We start from the raw sequence: 18,578 nt of genomic DNA, 5'->3' as shown, positions 1-18,578 counted from the left end.
TGATTGATTGATTGATTGATTGGAAAGCAGGGACAAAGCCAGGGAGAGAAACATCAATGTGTGGTTGCCTCTCTCACACCCCCAGCTGGGGACCTGGCCTGCAACCCAGGCACGGGAGTTGACCAGCGACCTTTTGCTTTGCGGGATGACACCCAATCCACTGAGCCATGCCGGTCAGGGCTTGAACTGTTGATATGTTTTATGTCTTCAAAGTGTAAAAACAAATACACTTTTAAAACTGTTCACTCATATCTTGAAGGAATTATCTTAACAGTTCTATCTTTAGGACTTAGCAATGCAGGGAAACAGAAGACATTTACAGAAAGGAGAGATGGTCTTTGAGTGCAAAACATGTGCTCTGAAAGTCTCTGCTAGCACGTCGGGTGGATGCGAGAGGAGGCTGTTTGAAAGGAACAATTCTTAAAAAACCACTCAGAAGTGCTTCCTTGGCAAATGCACTGTAGCTCCATAATAACAGGCCCCGAGAATACTACAGGGTGGTTGCCTCATTTACCTAGATCAGCACCCAGACTCCTGATGAGATTAATTCGTTGAGATTTAAGTGAAGGGAACTGAGGCCCATGGATGAACTTAGAAGCTTTGAGTCAAGCTTCTCAAAGTCCCAGCCCGCAAGTGACTTCACCTCTTTATGTGTGGGTTTCCTTACCTGTCAAAAGGGAATAATAGTAACTGTGTCTGCGGGGTGTTGGAAGTAGTAAGTTAGATGAAGGATGCTGAGCATCAGGTGCTGAGCACGCAGTCCATGTGCGGTCATTGGTGGCTACAGCTACCACAGCTGCCACTGAAGATGAGGAGGAGGAGGAGGAAGAGGAGGAAGAGTGCCTAGGGGCTGTCGGGAGATATCAAGGCAGGTTCTACTCTCAGAAAACCAAATGTCCACAAGCCCTTGTTCTTAGCAAGTAGAAATATGTATACAGAGACTGCTTGGCTTCAAAGGAAGTGATGGATCGCAAGACTCGACAGGGAAGAGTTCCTGGAGCTGAGTTTATAGTTACGCATTGAAGCAGAGAAAGGGTCCAAATAGACAGAAGTGGAGTTTCCATTTCAGATGGTGAAGTCACCCAAGGATGTGCTCTGTGCAGGAGCGTGCCACGGACAGGGAGACGCTGATCACTCTGAGAATGAAAATACGTAGCTGGGAAAGAGAGGGATGGGGCGAAGCCTCAAGGTGTCATCTTGAAGGAGATTCTCTTTATCGAGTGGTGTAAGTGGCTGAGCAGGGCAAGTTCAGGGTCAAAGTGATTTCTTGGGGAGAAGCTATGTTATTGTGATACTGATACAAGGGTGAGCAGTTACTCTTTGCCCAATCAAACTGCAGAAACGTGTTCTCAGTGACAGGGCTAACTCACAGGGAAAAGTGTATTTGTCTGATGCTTCCCTTAAAGCAGAAGGGGGCTTTCTTCTAGTTTCCTTCCCATGTTGTGTTATGTAATAAAATCATTCATACATCCTGGTCTGGGTTGTCCGTGGCTTGAGTAAGGCAACCTACAATGATGGCTGATACCAAATTTAACGGAGTATACTGTGTCACGGAACAAAGAGATGGCCGGGAGAGAACAGCCCTTGTTTGAAAGGCCTCCTTCAATCCTGCAGGGCTGGGAAGATTCTCCCCGAGTCCCCAGAGTCACGGCAAAATTCCGTGCGCCTGGTCCACACACGAGGATCAAAGAGATCTCGTTTCTGATTTCCCCCACTAGGATTTCGGCGTGTTCAGTTCCCCTTCCCCGGCTCCGAGGATCTTGTTTCACAATGTTTCTGGAGGCTTCAAAACGAGCATTGTTCTGCAGGGACTGCCTTTAATGTTTTATAAGTTCAAGTCACACTTGTGGCTGTAGTGGTAAACACTGGCGTAATGAGTTAATATCCTCTGTGACTCCCTCTAGGGCATGTACATCAAATCAACGTATGACGGGTTGCACGTGATCACTGGGACCACAGAGAACGTAAGTGCCTGTCCGTGAAATGTAAAAGCGGTCGATGTTTAAACAAATTGGACACGGGGTCCCCATACCTTTCCTTTAAACGTGTGCATGCTGTTTTATTGTCTGTAGGGAGAGCACGGGCGCTCGTTTTGTTTATCCTGTTGCTGTCGCGCTGCTTGTCACCAGCTGTTGTCAATTTATTATTTAAATCGCCCTTTATTGCTCTTGTTCGTGCACCTTGCTCAGTTTTTACCCCCCACCCTTGCGTTAATTATTCCTTTTGTACCCTGGAAGAATCAATGCATAAATACAAAAACAAGGATCTGTTTGCTATTGAGAGCCACTCTTGTAAGAACTGGAATTGGTAAGCACATGTGTAAAATACGGTGTTGTTGTTTTTTTTTTTTTGTTCGATGGAATTTATGTGTCACCAAAGCAACTATTTTGGGATTTCTGTATGACTCTTTTTATAGAGTTGTATTTCATAACATTTGGCATGATGTTGAAATTTCGGGTTTTTGTCCCCTAAGCTTTTGAAGAGAAATAGCAAGACTGTTTCTCCTGTGAGAGACTTTGTGCACTATTATCCTTCGTTTGGAAATTCTACTACACAATTGGCATTTCTTTAGGCCCCGAAACATTTTGAACTTGTGAAAAGCAGAGCTCAGTGAAGGCTTTCTTTTTGCAGCCTACAATATGGCAAGCTTTTAAATGACATTGATAGGAAGCTTAAAGTGTTTGACTAGCTTCCAGCGTCTGTGTAAAAAAAAGCATGTGTCTGTGGAATTAATTTACTGTTTAATCAACTAAGACAAGAGGAAATGATTTCTTAAAATAGAAGAAATCAGGCACCTACTTTTCTAATCTGTGTGGCAGAAATGTGTGTTGAATTAAGGTCTTCTGATAAAATGGCATGACCTCTGATGAGGGTTTGTGACACAGACTTGGGTTTTGTAGTGAGAAAATAATGGCAATTGCTTAAGGCAGTCAATGAATTATAAATACATTGTGTGGTTCTGGCAGGTGAATGAGTAAAGGTCTCGAAGCATTCTTTGTTGAGCTACATGGAGAAGACACAGGGAACCACGAGGAGTTTTTATACCACCTCACCTCATAGGCAATGACAGCACAGGAAGTTCTTTTAGACTGAGGATGGTGAAAAAGAAAACAGTGAATAATGTATCACACAGTTCGCCCTTTATCCTTATCTGAGACTTCATGTATTTTAGCCGAACCATGACAAGAATACACTCGTGGACCATTCAGGCCATTGTTTTAGAGTTGGATGAATTCAGAAGGGTGGTGACTGTTAGTTAAGCTTTTAGAGTTGGTTTTGCACCTAGCAATTAGGTTGACCTCATTAACAACCAGACCTGTGTGGCTCCAAATTCTCTCTGGTCTTCTTGAAGCAATTTCAGTCTTGGATAAATGGAGAAATGTGTAGAACGCTGTAATGTGGCTACCGGAAGGCACACAGGTTGTTCATCTTCAAAGGGAGCCCCTTCCTTTTGTTTTAAGGGTGAGAGTTGAGTGAGAGACTAAATGAGCTGCTTTTCAGTCAAATGACATATCAAATATAATGATATGTTTTCCTAAAATTCCTACCTAGTCGTAAGAGTAGGCAAGTGATTCAGGGTTCGCCTGGATGTAGTTGACCCTAGCGAAGGACTGTACGTAAGTCATCCCAAAGAGAGGTGGTTTCCATCTGGTTAAAGATTAAGAAATGAACTCTTGTCTCCCTCTGGGAATCCATTTGAGAATGCCACCCGCTCTTTCAGACATTCGGCTGTGTTCACTGAGCACCCGGAATGTGCTGAGCACTTGCTAAGTCCTGTGATGAGGGTGGGGAGTCAGGTCAGAATCCACGTTTCATGGGCTTAATTTGGATATCTTCTACTTCATGCTGGTTGGAAACGCCAGCTCCAGGACAGCTTTCCAGCGTAACGTTGCTGTGACTTCAGAGTCAGAGCGTCTGAATGGAAACCCAGTGGGGTGGGTGGTAGTGGATGGAAATTACCCATTGCATTGCCACGCCAATGGTCTCCGTGTTCCTCTCTCTTGGACTCCAAGCTGAAGCAATGCCAGGGGCCATCTCAGTCCTCTAGGACTTTTTTTTTGTTCAGTTTTTGAGTTTATCTGGGCAGCCATGATCATTCCAAGGTCAGGCCGAACGGTATCTAGTGATTCTTTATCTAGCTTTTTTGTTTGTTTGTTTGATGTTCAACATCTTGACAGGAGTCTTGACAGGATCCCCTCCATGCTCCTGTTCCACCTCCCCCGACCCCACGAGCTGAAGCTGGAATTAGATTAGCTTCTGAAGAATGGATACATTCTTCTTCAGGTCAGCACCCTTCTGCTGCAAACCAGAGCGAGCATCGTTTTTCAGCAGCCCCGCTCATGGTGAAGATAGGCAAGGGCTGTTGGCCTAGGGAGAACTGCGGTATCAGGCTCTCTCTTTACTGGTGTTCTGCCAAGCACGACTCTTAATCACTCGGTAGGACATTTGAGAAATGAATGCGTGAGGATGCTCAGGAAGGGAAGTCAATCGAGGACACCGGGGCTTGTATTTTAAGGTTGCACATCTGTAAGCAGGGGCTTCCTGGCCTCGGGGCCATCTTTAATAAGGCAAAGCTTACCTTAAAAGAGTCCTCAGCCCAGGAAGATGAGCTGGGAAGGTTGGTCTCTTACTCTGGGTTAAGCATCTGACACACAGGGACAAACAAAGAGCTTTGATGCATTCATTTATTTTTATGTGCCTCGAGAGAGATTCCAGTTAGGCCGTTTGCCCCTGGTGGCCCACGACGCTGGTGTCTCAGGGGAGGCACTGCTGGTTGTTATGGCAGCGGGTTATTCTGAAAAAATAACAGCCACACCTGTGCTTCGTGTCGGACCGAGATAAACGAAAGGGAGTGTTTCCACAGTGTGATGCTGCTTTTGCTCGTGCCCTGTTGAGTCTGGCACAACAGCTGAGTGAGAAAAGTCAGCAAGTGTGTCTTCAGTTTAGTTGCTACCCCCCGAACCCTGCTCAAAGGTGCTATTTTTTTTTTTTAAGGATAGTTGTAAATTGTTTAAGATTCAGGCAGTTACATCAGTTACCAAATAAAACGTTCTGGCCTAGACAACATTTGATTATCATTTGAAAGCAAAGGTTTATCTTTTCCTTCTCTTGTGTTCATATAAGATATCTTAATCATAAACAGTTCTAGTTTGATTAAAGGGATAAGAATACTACGGCCAAAATATTTGATGAGTAGACTACATCAGAATGTCTATATATACACACATGTGAGTATATATTTGCAAATTTGTAGTAAAGTATTCTTTTGGAACGCAAAGTCTGGAAGTTTGTTTTGATGCTGGAAACATGTTTATTTTGAATTAAATCTGCAAATGAGAAAAATTTAAATTTAAATTAAAAAATTTAAATCTTTAAAAAAAATTTCTGTTTTCACCATCTTTCTACTTTAATACCACTGTGATAACCTGTAAAACAAGTCGGAGTGAAAATAAGATTCAGCTTTAATAACTACTTAAAGGGAAGTGGGATGACAGAGTTGCAGTTAAACAGCGGGTCAGCTTTTACAGGATTCGTTTTGATGAGGGTAAGAGTAGGTACTTTTTAGGGGAGCCAATGGTTTTTACCAGCTCCTCATGTCCACAGTGTGTCCCACTCTCCCCGACAGGTGACGCAAAGCCAGCTGTTGTGACTGACAGATTATCTGTTGTGACGGGCCGCTGATAAAACAGATACCACAGGTTTTGGTGTGCCAGGTTCTGCAGACAGTGCTGTCTCAGGGAGCTCACACACACTTTGTAATCTTTCTCGAGAAAACTGCATTTCCATTGCTCGTTGTCTGTAGAAGAAAGAGGGACGAAGAAACACAAGCAGAAAGAAATGCAAAGCTTAAAAAATGAGACCGGTCTCTCTGTTCGTTTCTCACAGTCTCCTGCAGACAGGTCCCAGAAGATCCACGCTGGCGATGAGGTCATCCAGGTCAACCGGCAAACCGTGGTGAGTTTCTCATTGACACTTAAGCCTCAGTTTCCCCTCTAGGACTTGCCCCTCAATCCAAAAGCCACTTTGCTAGAATTTTTAAAGTCGGAAGTTTACGTCCGATTTTCCCTAATTTTAAGTGGTCCTAAGATGAACATACTCGTATCTATCTCTCGGCTCACCGCTGAACCCCTTGAGATCCGTTCCTAGGTTTGATTTCTTCCCTTATTCATGAGCGGGTCCCCTCCCTCCACTTCCTCTCTTTGAAGGTGGGATGGCAGCTGAAAAATCTGGTGAGAAAACTGAGGGAGAACCCCACGGGAGTCGTGCTCCTGCTGAAGAAGCGCCCCACGGGGTCGTTCAACTTCACCCCCGCGCCTCTGAAGAACCTGCGGTGGAAGCCGCCTCTCGTGCAGGTACCCGGCTCTGTCTCCATGGCCTGTTGGAACCTCCGTCTGGTAGCAGGGCAGGACGGGCGCTCAAAAAAAAAAAAAAAAGCAAGGTTAAAATCGGAAGGAGACCGGTTTCAGGAGTCTGTATATGCAGAATTCTCCTATAATCCCACTTACACGAACATAGATGCTGCACTGAACAGGGTGGTGACCACTAGCCACATGGTCTATTGAAATAAGATCACAAGTTCAGTTCCTCAGTCTCACCAGCCACATTTCAGAAGGTTAGTAGCCACCTGGGGCTCCTCGTGGCTGCCATGGCTGCAGGAAGTTCACTCTCAGTGCTCCTCTCTCATTTCAAATGGGCGATGATGTGTATCCAGTTTGAACCCTGACCTGGGAGAGACCCTGTGGGGTTGAGTCAGGGGTAGGGACCATGGGAATAATCCGTGTGGTGGCGAGAAGTATCACTCCATTGTTCAGACATTGTTTAGAATCGCCTGTCTTGGCCGATCATCAAAAACAGACGGATGTTTAGCGAGTTTTGTTATTTAAATGCTCTACAAATAGTACACTCCTTTGTCGCCTACACCTTGGTGGACTGTGCCCGCCGGACCAGCCCCTTCGTTACACCATCGGTCCTCAGCATTCATTTCCTAAACCATGCATGAAAAGTAACAACATTTGAATGTCCTTTTATAAGGCTGGGATTGCAATTTATATGTAACTGTGGTTTTTTTACACATCTTCAAATGGAAGGAACAGTTGTGATCTCCAGCCATCCATTTGGATGCTTTAGGAGGCACCGAACACTGGGAGGTGGGATTAAATAATAGGGCGTGGAGGGTGGAGCAAGGTGGGGCTCGGAATTAAAATCCCTTCTTAAATAGTAGCTGTTCGTATTAATCACACCCCAGCTGGTTCTGTGTGCGTTGCTCCGTGCAAGGGGTAACATCTTTAAATTTGGGTGGCGGGGGGATTCTCAGAATGTATTACTTAATATCGCAGAAGTCTTACTTGATCATTAGTAGTTGATCGAGTGCCTGCCAGCTCCTTGGTGCACAGAACAAACGTTAGGCACCGAAGAAGGGGAGGCGGGGGTGGGCTGGGTAGGTGAAGGCACCGTGCCCTTGGAGGTGGGAGCCCTTTGGAGCCTGGAGTGCCAGGTGGGATTCGGTAGGTGAGACGCCCTGTCACAGAGGAGATGAACGCTGTTCTGTAGACACACACCTACAAACGCCAGCTGGGAAGGGTGGTGTCCTAGGCAAGGTTTCCTAGAAGCAGAACCTGTGACAGAGATTCTTGCAATACTGGTTTTTGAGGACGTGGCTTCAGGTAAAACTGGTAAGAGAGGAAGGGAGACAGTAAGGAGCAGGAAGCCAGCAAGGTGGTGTGTCAGGTATACAGTGGCCTGTTGTACAGGTGTAACCACGGAACGACAGGCTTCCGTAGCTGTGCTCAAGGGGAGGGGCTGTCGGCTGGGAGTCCTTCTCCAGAGAAGGGGAGAGCTGTGAGCTTTTAGCAATCAACTCATGTGCTGGGTTCGCTGGCTGGCAGAGGGGCCGTGGGTATTCAGGCACCATGGCCCCGCTGCAGGAGTGAGTACATGGGATATTCCCTCCGTTTCCCACCCCCGTCACCCCACCCAGCAGAGGGCAGGAGAGGCAGCTGGGCTGGTGAGCCGAGGCGGTACAGACTGCCAGGGTTCGGAGCATGGACTTCATCCCCAAGGTCGACAGTTGTTCTTTACATGAATGTGTACATTAGGCTTCTAGGGGTGCCCTAACAGAGCACCCCAGAGTGCGTGGCTGAAACAGAGTTCCTCCTCTCATAACTCAGAGGACTAGAAGTCTGAGCTCAAGGTGTTGTCAGGGTCGGTTTCTTCGGAGGCCTCTTTCCTTGGCATGTCGACGGGCCGCCTTCTCCCTGTGTCCTCACACAGTCTTTCTGCCACGAGTCTGTGTCGGCATCTCTCCTTATGGGGACACCAGTCATACTGGATTAGGCCCTAAGCTCATGAGCTCATTTAACTTCATTATGTCTCTAAGGCCCCGTCTGCAAATACAGGTCCATTCTGCGGTCCTGGGGGTTAGGCCTTCAACGCAGGGATTTTGAGGGGGACATAGTTCAGCCCGGGACATACTCTAACAGGAAGCACCAGGTGGTCGGTGCTGTGGTTCTGGGAATGGCTGGTGATTCCAGGGAAAGACTCATGTGCAAGCCTCTTCGGAAACAGACTCAGAAAGCAGCACGGCATAGTGGTTAGGAGAGGGGCTACGCGTGCAGTTCAACCCCTCGAGTTCAAATCCCAGCTCTGCCACTTACTAGCTATGGGAACTTAAGACAAAGTACTTACCTTTCTAAACCTCCCTCCTCACTCATTATTAGTGTGGACTGTTAGAAAAGTCCTCACTAATAACGCGGACTTTCCACTTTGGGCTGAGCGGTGAGGAAAGCCAGCATGGCAGGTGTGAAATGTGACAGTGACAGTGACCCTGGGTGGCGGTATCAGTGACAGAAATTAGCACGTGAGCAAAGAGCCATCTGGGAAGCAGAGATGATAGCTCATTCAGGCATCACAGAGTTTGAAGTACGAGGGGAACATTCAGGCGGATGTGTCCAGAAGCCAAGCGAAAATCATTTCTAAGTGTAGGTCTAGAGTTAGACCCTTAACCTCTGGACATTCGCATAGGAAGGGCGCACTTCCGTTTTCTCTGACTTTGTCTACCTTCGTGCCAAGTTCTGCTGAGGGTGGAGTTCGGGCGGAGAGGTGATGGTGAGGGGGATGAGACATTCAATTTTGTTTTTGACCCAGGGAGAGAGCTGCCCTCATATGCAGAGGCCTTTGTATAGCTTAGGCGCTGTGCGTGCTCTCAATACGGCAGGACATCTGCAGAACCTGCACCTCGCTCCCAGCCCCTCCCCTGAGTCACCGTGTGAGTGTCTTCCTTCAGGGGCCTCTGTGCCGGGGTGCCCACCTCTCCTGGGAGGGGGTTTCTGTAATTCCTGTCACCGTCATCATTGTGTTTCGGGTCACAGTCCCAGTTGGTGAGGGGTGCTGATTTGGAAGGCATCGTCAGCGTTGGCATTTTCAGAGTGCTTGGTCGGCGGAAATGCTCCGGTGTGCTTTTCTTTTACTTGTGGGGGACCTGGGTCCTGGCCCCGTGTGTTCAGACTTCGTCCAAGATGCACAGGCTGAGATGTTAATCCATCACACATTGAGTAGAGTGGACTGTTGACCTGTTCGTGGCCGGCATCCAGGAGGCGGTGCTTACGCTACGGGAGACAAGAGACCGAGCCCCTGTCTTTCAGAACCTCCCCTGAGAATGGGCCGTCACTCTGTGAGCACTGGCTGTTCCAGGCCTTTCCAGCCTTTGGACCTAGCTCACCATCTCATTATGGGGGCACTTGGGGATCTTCCATCACCATCCCGGCTAGGCAGGGTTTGGGGTGCCTTCTGCTGTGTGTCCAGGGCCCAGCGCGGTTCTCGAGTGGCCCCTCCACGGGCTTCCACGGACGTCTTCGCGCCCTGACTCTGAGGCTGTTCCTTGCTCTTGTTCCTTTACCGACCAGAAAGCGACTGCTGTTGTTGTTAGTCTATAGAAGAGACAAGATTGAAGGCCTCACACGAGATCTTCAAAAATAGGTCTTTTGACATCAGTAGCATGATTAAAATTAAGCTGTGTGGATTTTGTAGTTTTAAAATTAACTTATAGGCATGTGTATATATGTGTAATACTAAATCAAACAATGCGAGGTTGTACACGTCCTATGTGACAAGCAGAGTGCTAAGAGCCTTACATATATTATCTCACTTAATTCTCATTGCCACCCTGGCTGGTCCTGTTCTCATCCCCATTTGCCTCTATGCTGTAGAGGAGACACAGAGAAGTTCAGTGATTTACACAGCCGGTTCCCCCTTGCCCGCCGCTTCTTTTTCATGGCTTTAGTTACCTGTGGTTCCAGTTAACTGTGGTTAACCATTATTCAAGAACATTAAATGGAAAACTCCAGAAATAAACAATTTATCACTTTTAAGTTGCTTGCCCATCCGAGTAGAGTGATGAAATTTCTCACGACCCTGCTCTGTCCCACCTGGGACACGAATTATCCAGTGTCTCCACTGGAGAATTCGTCCAGTGTCCCCACATTGTACGTGCCACCTGCCCTTTAACACTTCATAACCACCCCAGTTTTAAGGTCGACTGTCAGGTATTTTGACAGAGAGAGGGAGAGAGAAGAGGAGAGAGAGAGAGAGAGGGAGGGGCACACCCCATTCACGGAACTTTTAGTACAGGATATGGATTAGGGGAGGGGGGGACGTGCCCCGAGGATGACCTCCGAGCTAACCTCCGCCCTCGTGCACTTGCTCCTGTTTCAGACTTCGCCTCCACCCACCACGACCCAGTCCCCCGAAAGCACCATGGATACCTCGCTGAAGAAGGAAAAGCCAGCCATCCTGGATCTTTACATTCCTCCCCCGCCAGCCGTGCCCTACTCCCCCCGGTATGTAGGTCCCCGTCCGTTTTTGTGGCATGCACGTCTCCTGTTCGCGGGGATTCGAAGCGGTGGGGTGAAGATCCCAGGGCTCTGGAGAGGAAAAGTTGCTCAGTCCCAGTGTGGTGGGGTCGAGTCCTAAAATCGTTGCTAAGGAGTGGGATCCTGGGGGTGGGGGGTGTGGGGGGGAAGATAATGAAGGTGGTCAAAGGCACAGACTTCCAGTTGTAAGATAAGTCAGTCCCGGGGAATGCAATGTGGGATGGTACCTACAGTTTATAGTTGGTGCAAGTTGCTGCGAGAGTGGATCTTGAAATTCCTCATCATAAGAAAACAAGACTTTGTGACTGTGTGAAGGATGGATGTTATTTAAACTTACTGTGGTGATTGTTTCTCTATCTATCTATCTAAAATCATTATTTGTACACCTTAACCTAATACAATGTTGTGACAATTGCATCTCAGTGAGACTGGGGGAAAAGAATCTGTGACCCTTCAGGGGGAGGTGCAGGGGCAGATCCGGGTTTCATGGGCCTTGTCGCTGTATAGCTTGGTGGGGGAGGGGCTCTTCACAGAAGCACGTGCTCTTGGCAGTGCGCTGTTGTGGCTCCTCCCTGGACGTGGGAAGGGGCTGTTGGGGGTCCCTGCAGCTTCAGCTTCATGCACACATGGTAAACTCACCTCTGGGGAGGAAGATGATAAATACTTCTGGGACATGCACTAAAGTTACAGCTTTATTTTGCTGAGAGAGACACGTTCTTTGTAGCACTTAAAAAAACGTGACTAGGGTAGATAATGCTGTATTTGCACACGTGTGTGTTTATGTGTGTGTCTATCATCAATTCTTAAAGGCCATTGCTTTATAGTGGCTTTCTTTAATGTTACGTGGTGTAATGAGGGTGGTCGCACTACATGTTATATAGGAGATGATTTAGGTGTGAAATACGGGCTCATTCATGTTAACTTACATATTTACCTATGTTGGTAAAACCAGAGAATCTGGCTCATTCGTTCGGTACGCATTGACTTGGTGTTAGGCCGGGGTTACCATACTACACGGAGCAGATACAGTTCTTGCCCCCAGAGAACTGCCAATGTCTTAGTCAGCTGTTCAAGAATAACTTGAGAAATATGTAATTATGCTGTGATGTTTCCTAAGACAAAGTTCAGGCTGAGCTTACAGTGGTGTTTTACTTTATATTGGAGTTTTCCATCTGTTTGTTTTGTTGTCAGCTGAACTACTTGCGTCTACTGGATTTATTCCTGGCACAAAGAAGAATTAACATCATTTTCCTCTTCTTTGAGTCTTGGTTCACTTGGAACTCCTTCCGGCATGTAGAGCAGTCACTTTAGGTGGTCAGGGGCATTCTGGTTGGTAGACAGGACCCCTCCTTGTAGTCACAGATGAGAGTCATGTGGCCATGGGGTCTTAAGTGTGTTTAAAGCAACAGGCTGTTGCCTTTGCACAAAACACGAGAGTGTGACTGATCGTCAGTGTGTGGGTCGTTCTATCAGAAACTGTAGGGAGGACAGCCCAGGACTCCCACCCCCCACAACCTGAATGTTCTCGTCTGCGTCTCAGGGCAGTGGTGAGAAAGAGAGAAATGTACGTAGTGAGCGAGAAGAGGAACTGGGGCCTTGAATCTACGTGGGTGGGGCACAAATGCATATGTGTGGACCCACACACCATTCATGAAGGGTAGTTTCCGAGGAGTGAAAAATGCAAATGGTTACGGAGAACCAATGGTGAGTCATGAAAGTTTGGTGAATGGGGAAGTTCTATGCCAGGTTTAAAAATGTGGAAAGAGATGGATTCGTGGGGGAAGGGGTGCGTAGGCAGCCACTTCCTGGGAACCACCACCACACAGGCTAAGCCGGTCTTCAGGTTGGTTGGGACTCAGTTGATACTGTATTCTGTCCGGTAGTTTTTACAGTAAAGCGTCTCGTGGGATTTACTAAATGCGGAAAACATAACCAGCTGGTCCCTTGGACACAACTAACATTGATTTGAACTTTTATCGTCAGCTGACATTTAGGAGGAGTTAAGTTGCAATCGAAGATCCAAGTTCTGCCAGTCTCTGCACCTAGTTCAGAAAATAGGCACACTCTCCTTTGAGGACTACAAAGGCCCTTTGTGGTTTTTGACATAATGTTCAAATCTGACAGCTCCGTTACACATCAAGTGTCTTTTCCCCCCCTGGATCTTGGCAAAGACACTACTCTGGGCATGAGAAAAAGGGTTCAGCGGGTCACACCTTGCCTTGAGATTCTGGCAGGACAGAGGCGGTTCCCTGGCAGGGCAGAGACGTGGGAAACCGGAGCCATCTTTCTGAAAGGCATATTTGTATCATTCGAACACACTTGAAAGACACCTATTTCCCGTTGTTTAGTAGGGTCACGGCATTTACCTGTACTTAATAGGATCTCTGTGTATTTGAGGAACAACTAAGCCTGAAAAAGTAACCCTTTTCCCTCCAGTGGAAAAGGCGATTTCCATTCTATGTACGTCTCCTGTGACTCTTCCGTGCGGGAGGGACTGGGTCAGCACCTTCCTCATCGCCCGCTGTCTTCCAGGGACGAGAATGGGAGCTTCGCTTTCGGAGGAGTCAGCAAGTGCAAACAGGCGGTGCCTGCTCCCAAGGGTTCCGAGTCCCCAAACTCCTTCCTGGACCAGGAGAGCAGGAGACGGAGATTCACCATAGCTGACTCGGACCAGTTGCCTGGGTATTCGGTGGAAACCAACGTTCTGCCCACAAAAATGAGACAGAAGACGCCATCGTACGGTACGCGTCTGAGTATTTGTTTTGCTCTGCCGTTCGCCGTTCTCGTCTTCCCCACCCCCTTCCTTATTTGGAACTGTTGGATGAATTTGGCAGACCCTAAGGGTAATCTGAGGAAAACATAAACCTCAATGAAATTCTAAGTATGAGACCTTTATTCATCTCTCCAAAGCGGAGCCTTGTTGAGTCATTGCTCTGCCTGGCATCAAAGCCCAGCGGGTGAGATCATGTTCCAGTTTTAACTTCCAGAGCCTGGCTTGTATTTAACTCTGGGGCTGCTGCGCTCCGTGCACCCACAGACTCCAGTGCAGCACGCCCCTGTCCTGATGGTGCGCTGCGGAACCCCGGCGCTTTAAAAGGCTTTCCTCATTTTAAAATATGGTATTGCTTCTGCTTAAGTTGAGTGTGGCATGGTGGGGGGTGGCGGTCTACGTTACAAATTCAGGGAAAGATTCTCTGAGCCAGAAAGTCACCCACTGTCGTTTTCCTTCCTTTTCCCCCCGAAGGCAAGCCCCGACCTCTGTCCATGCCTGCGGACGGGAGCTGGATGGGGATCGTGGACCCTTTTGCCAGACCTCGAGGCCATGGGAAGAAAGGCAAGTGTTTAAGCAAATCATATGCAACAGGGAATGGAAAGACCCAGCCTCTAGTTTCAGCCCTATTTCTAAATGTATTGTTCTAACTGGAGAGAGGGCTTGCCCTGTCTGAGCCACCTCTTCTCATCTCTACCTTCAGGATGGCTGAAGATCTCTCAAACCCGACTTGTTTCTAGAACGGCAGAATTACGCAATGCTGTTAGTGATGGTAAATCTCCTGATTAGCAGTGTGTGTGCTTCGAAAAGGCCGTAGGCATTAATGGTCCAGATTCTAAGCAAGGAGAAATAAATTATTCATTATGTAATCGCATCCTAAATTTTATGGCTGTTATGATTGGAGTCTGTTTGATTTTTTCATGAACAGGCATGGATGTTTCCCCCTCCCAGATCCTCCTTGCGTTAGAGAGTGGTTACTGTGGGGAAAGAAATCTGTGTTTCGTTAACCCTGTAATCACTCTCTAGCTATTACACCAGTCTCGAGGGGAATGTTCATACATATCCCTGTTTTTTGCCAGTTTACAATGTTGATGGTATCAACATCGGCAGGACATTATAACTGCCTTTGCAGTGCTGAAACAAAGCAGGTGACGAGTTACAGCCCAGCAGGCTGTAGATAGTGAAAGGAAGAAGAAAACGTTCTGGAAGCCCAGCTTTCATAAGTGATCAGTCTCTGACATCTCCTCGGGTCTTGGTCAAGTTTGTCACCCAAGTACCTGAGTCACCTGTATTATGCTAATATGGGAGAAGAAAAAGACACCCGTGCAAAGCCCGGAACACCTCTAGCCAACACCTCTGTGGAGCTGTCAGCAGGTGGCAGGCTGTCCTTTGTTTAGTTTTAGAAATGCCAGCATCTTTGTTGCTGTTCTCTTAGCCTTTTAAGTTTGGATTTAGCCTTTTATTTCCTTTACACACTGAGAGATGGGGCTGGGGGCCGGGCGGGGGGAGTGTGAAATCAGTAACTGGAAACATCCTCGACCCCTTGTCCCACCTTCCACATGTTTTTCTTGTATGCTCATTTTAGAACGAAAAATGTCTGCCCAGGGCTCACCTTAAAAAGAGGAACACAGCTTTATCGAGATGTAACTCCCATATACCGTGAAGCCCACTCTGTTGAAGTGTGTACTTGAGTGGTTTTTAGTATATCCACAGAGCTGTGTGTTCATCACGATGCTCTGATTCCAGGACATTTAGTCACCTTGAAAGGAAACCCTGGGCCCATAAACAGTCACTTCTCATTTGTTCCTCCCTCTGTCCCCTGCAACCCTACTTTCTGTCTTTGTGGATTTGCTCGTTCTGGACGTTTCCTATCAATTAACTCATACAATATGGGGCTTTTTGACAATGGGCACTTTTTAAAAGTAGCTTTCCCACTTTGATGACAAAAGCAAAACAAGTACACAGAAAAACATCTAGAAGGTACAAGAAAATAAAACCCAGCTGTGATCTGCTTCCCCCAACCAGAAATAATCACTATGAATGTTTTGTTTATCTTCCAGTTATTTTCATAAATACAATTATACATTTAGAAAAAATATGCAGAATGGAAGAAATAGATGTTCAGTAATACTATGCAAGCTGGATATTATCTAGAACATGTTTTTAATAGCTGCATTAGTAATCCATCTTGTGGCTGTAATACCTATTTATTCAGTCATTGTTGGACATTTAGGTTATTCCTGTTTTTATCTCTATACCCCCATTATAAATAATGCTTCAATAAGCACCCTTGTACATAGATCTTTGCACGCTTTTAGAAGTAGAATTTTTTTGGTCGAAAGAAAGCCAAAGTGCCCTGCATTGTAGATTTCTGTTCAGTTTCATAAATGGCCCCCACCAACCCCAGGGGCGTCTGCCGGCATCTTGGGTGGGGTCAGCCTGTCTTGTTTGGAAATGTCCTGAGCATCACAGAGCATTAAAAAGTTTGGACCTTTTCCATTAAGGGTGACTAGTGCCTGTCCCTCACTCAGGGTGACAGCCAAAGGAACCCCCACCTTTCTGAATGCTCCTCAGGGATCCCCCGGGATAAGAAGCATGTTCTAGAAGCACATGCTGTGTGCTGCAGGCATTGTGGAAGGACAGATGGGGAAGGAGGGATGGACGAGGCCGTGTCGCCCATCCCTGGGGGGAGGGCACAGTGTGGGACCACCACGGGCTTCAGGCCCCCTTAACAGCGTTACGCGGTGGACGGTGATTTCAATGGGCCTGTGGTCTTTGTCTGGAAACAGGTGAGGAGGCCCTGTGCCGCTACTTCAGTAATGAACGGATCCCTCCGATCATCGAGGAGAGTGCCTCGCCCGCCTACCGCTTCTCCAGGCCCACCATGGAGAGGCAGCTGGTCCGAGCAGACTACATCCGAGGCAGCCGGTGCTACCTCAGCTCAGATCTCCACAGCAGCGCCACGATGCCATTCCAGGAGGAAGGGACCAAAAAGAAATCCGGCTCCTCGGGGGCCAAGTCCTCGTCCACGGAGCCGTCCCTGCTGGTCAGCTGGTTTACGCGCCTGAAACTGTTGACTCACTGAGCCCTGCCCTCCCCGGACGCCCCACCGCCCCTGCTCCCAAGTGCCTTGCTCCCTCCGTGGACGACCTGTTCTGATGCTCATGCACAGTATTATGTAGACACCTTTTGCAAATTCATTTTATTTCATATTTGGAAAATTGTACGTCACCCTTCTTGGGAATGTTGAAGGAAGTGGGTGGGAACAAATCCAGAGGGTCTTAGGTGCTGGTCTGTGGAGGCAGAAGGAAGAGGTGGGTAGGGTGGGCTTTTCTTGCTTCCGCAGAATCAGAACGTGGAGACACGCTCTCTCTACAAACCAGGCCTCTGCCAGCAATGGTAGGGTCCCTAGGCAGAACTGGGGCACTGTCCGCTGTTGGGGGGGCGGGAGAAAATTGGTGGCCGTTGTCGCACGGATGTGTTGGTGTGTGGCCCAGCTTGCCCACCTGAAAAAGCCAGTGGAGAAAACATTTCCCTGGTGATTCCTCAAGCCACACACCACATGTGTCAGCGTAGCAGCGGCTTTGACTTTGAAATAACGCGTTTCGGAAGCGCCTGCCGCTCTTTCAGAGCAGAGGTGTAAGCGTAGACCTGTTACGCTTGGTTCACCCCTTTCCGTAACAGTCTCCGTGCAGGTCGATCGGTGCAGAAACGCACTGAGACAGGCCTGATCGCGCACACAGACGTGTGGGGTTCTGCGGGGTGGCAGTGTCACACGTTGTGTCTCTGAGGGAGAAGCAGCGACGGGATTTGCTGACAGCCAAAGCATCGTCCAGGAAAATGAAGCCACGGGACTTAAGTTTGTGAAAGACACATCAGTTTGCATTTGGACCTGTTCGGTGTCTCTCTCTTCCAGAAAAGAACGGACGGTTCTTCAATATTACACATTTTGCTAATTAGAAACATCTTGGAAAGTCTCACGGTCGCAGATTTTCAAGTAGCATCAGGTATTTTTGGAAAAGTGTGTCTGGATATTAACTCCTGTTTAAACTGAATGTATGATATTTTGTTAGAATGGAAAAGTACTATCTTGTTAATTTAAGTGTTTTAAATATAGTTGTATATTTTTCTTACTCTGAGTCACATGTCACGGAGCTGTTTCTGTGTTGCGCCGTACACAAAGCTCACGAAAAAGAGTGTTTGGGGTGTTTTCAGATTTGCAAGTGACTGACCGCCCTGGCTGTTGCCACCAGGAGCACTACCGTTGAAAAACAAAATAAACCCTCCCAAGAATCTGGGATTTGATCGATGAGAAATGGGAGCGTTGAGGAAGCATGTGTGAAGTAGCATTACACTTGGGGGATTTTCTGAGGTGTCTTTCTAGGCAGAGCTGGAATCCCCGACTCAAAAATACCTGCACCCCCGTCCCCCTGAAATATTTATTTTGCTTAACTTCCTGAAATTCAGTGAATTAGAGATTCCCTGGAGTAAGTAAACACCTTCTTTTTCAAATGGTTCTGGTGAGCTGGAGCAAACGAACAACCCTCACGGACTAGTGGGACTGCATTCGGCCAGGCCTGGCCTGTCACCCTCGAAGGGAACTGCAGTTGACAATACGGGTGTTTCATGGGGGAGGAAAGGAGTTTGCCAAACCGAGGGTAGAAGAGGCGGGGCTGTGTGATTGGTTGGGAGTTTAACAACACAGAGTCAGGGCCAAGTGTGGGGGCGGGAGGCCTGGTAACTGGGCCCCAGTGACTAGGAGGGAGCCGTGGGAAGGGAGGAGCCGCGGCCCTTGCCCCTTTTACTGTTAGCAAGCGCTGGCTTCACGCCCAGAAAGTGCGGTGGTGGCACTTCCTCTCGCTCACTCCCTGGACAACAGGGGGACGGGCTGTCCGCGCTGTAGTCTGGCTCAGTCAGGAGCAAAATAGCTTTGGAGGTCT

General features: G+C 47.8%; 1 protein-coding gene across 3 annotated transcripts in view; it reads left to right on the top strand.

The window, feature by feature from the left end:
• The window catches only part of CNKSR3 (CNKSR family member 3), a 77,607-nt gene extending 59,830 nt beyond the window's left edge, over positions 1-17,777 (top strand). For all 3 annotated transcript variants that reach the window (XM_045842750.1, XM_045842751.1, XM_045842752.1), the window contains exons 7-13: positions 1,905-1,964; positions 5,887-5,955; positions 6,207-6,353; positions 10,711-10,835; positions 13,401-13,609; positions 14,113-14,202; positions 16,428-17,777. In XM_045842750.1, the coding sequence (XP_045698706.1) occupies positions 1,905-1,964; positions 5,887-5,955; positions 6,207-6,353; positions 10,711-10,835; positions 13,401-13,609; positions 14,113-14,202; positions 16,428-16,723 (996 nt within the window). In that variant the 3' untranslated portion in view covers positions 16,724-17,777. The remainder of the gene's footprint in view (positions 1-1,904; positions 1,965-5,886; positions 5,956-6,206; positions 6,354-10,710; positions 10,836-13,400; positions 13,610-14,112; positions 14,203-16,427) is intronic.
• Positions 17,778-18,578: the final 801 nt, after the last annotated feature.

The sequence above is a fragment of the Phyllostomus hastatus genome, unplaced genomic scaffold (genome assembly GCF_019186645.2).
Source record: "Phyllostomus hastatus isolate PE091 unplaced genomic scaffold, TTU_PhHast_1.1 phas_contig_40, whole genome shotgun sequence".
NCBI classification, from domain to species: domain Eukaryota; kingdom Metazoa; phylum Chordata; class Mammalia; order Chiroptera; family Phyllostomidae; genus Phyllostomus; species Phyllostomus hastatus.
The sequence above is the reverse complement of the archived record's forward strand: the minus strand, read 5'-3'. Positions and strand labels throughout refer to the sequence as shown.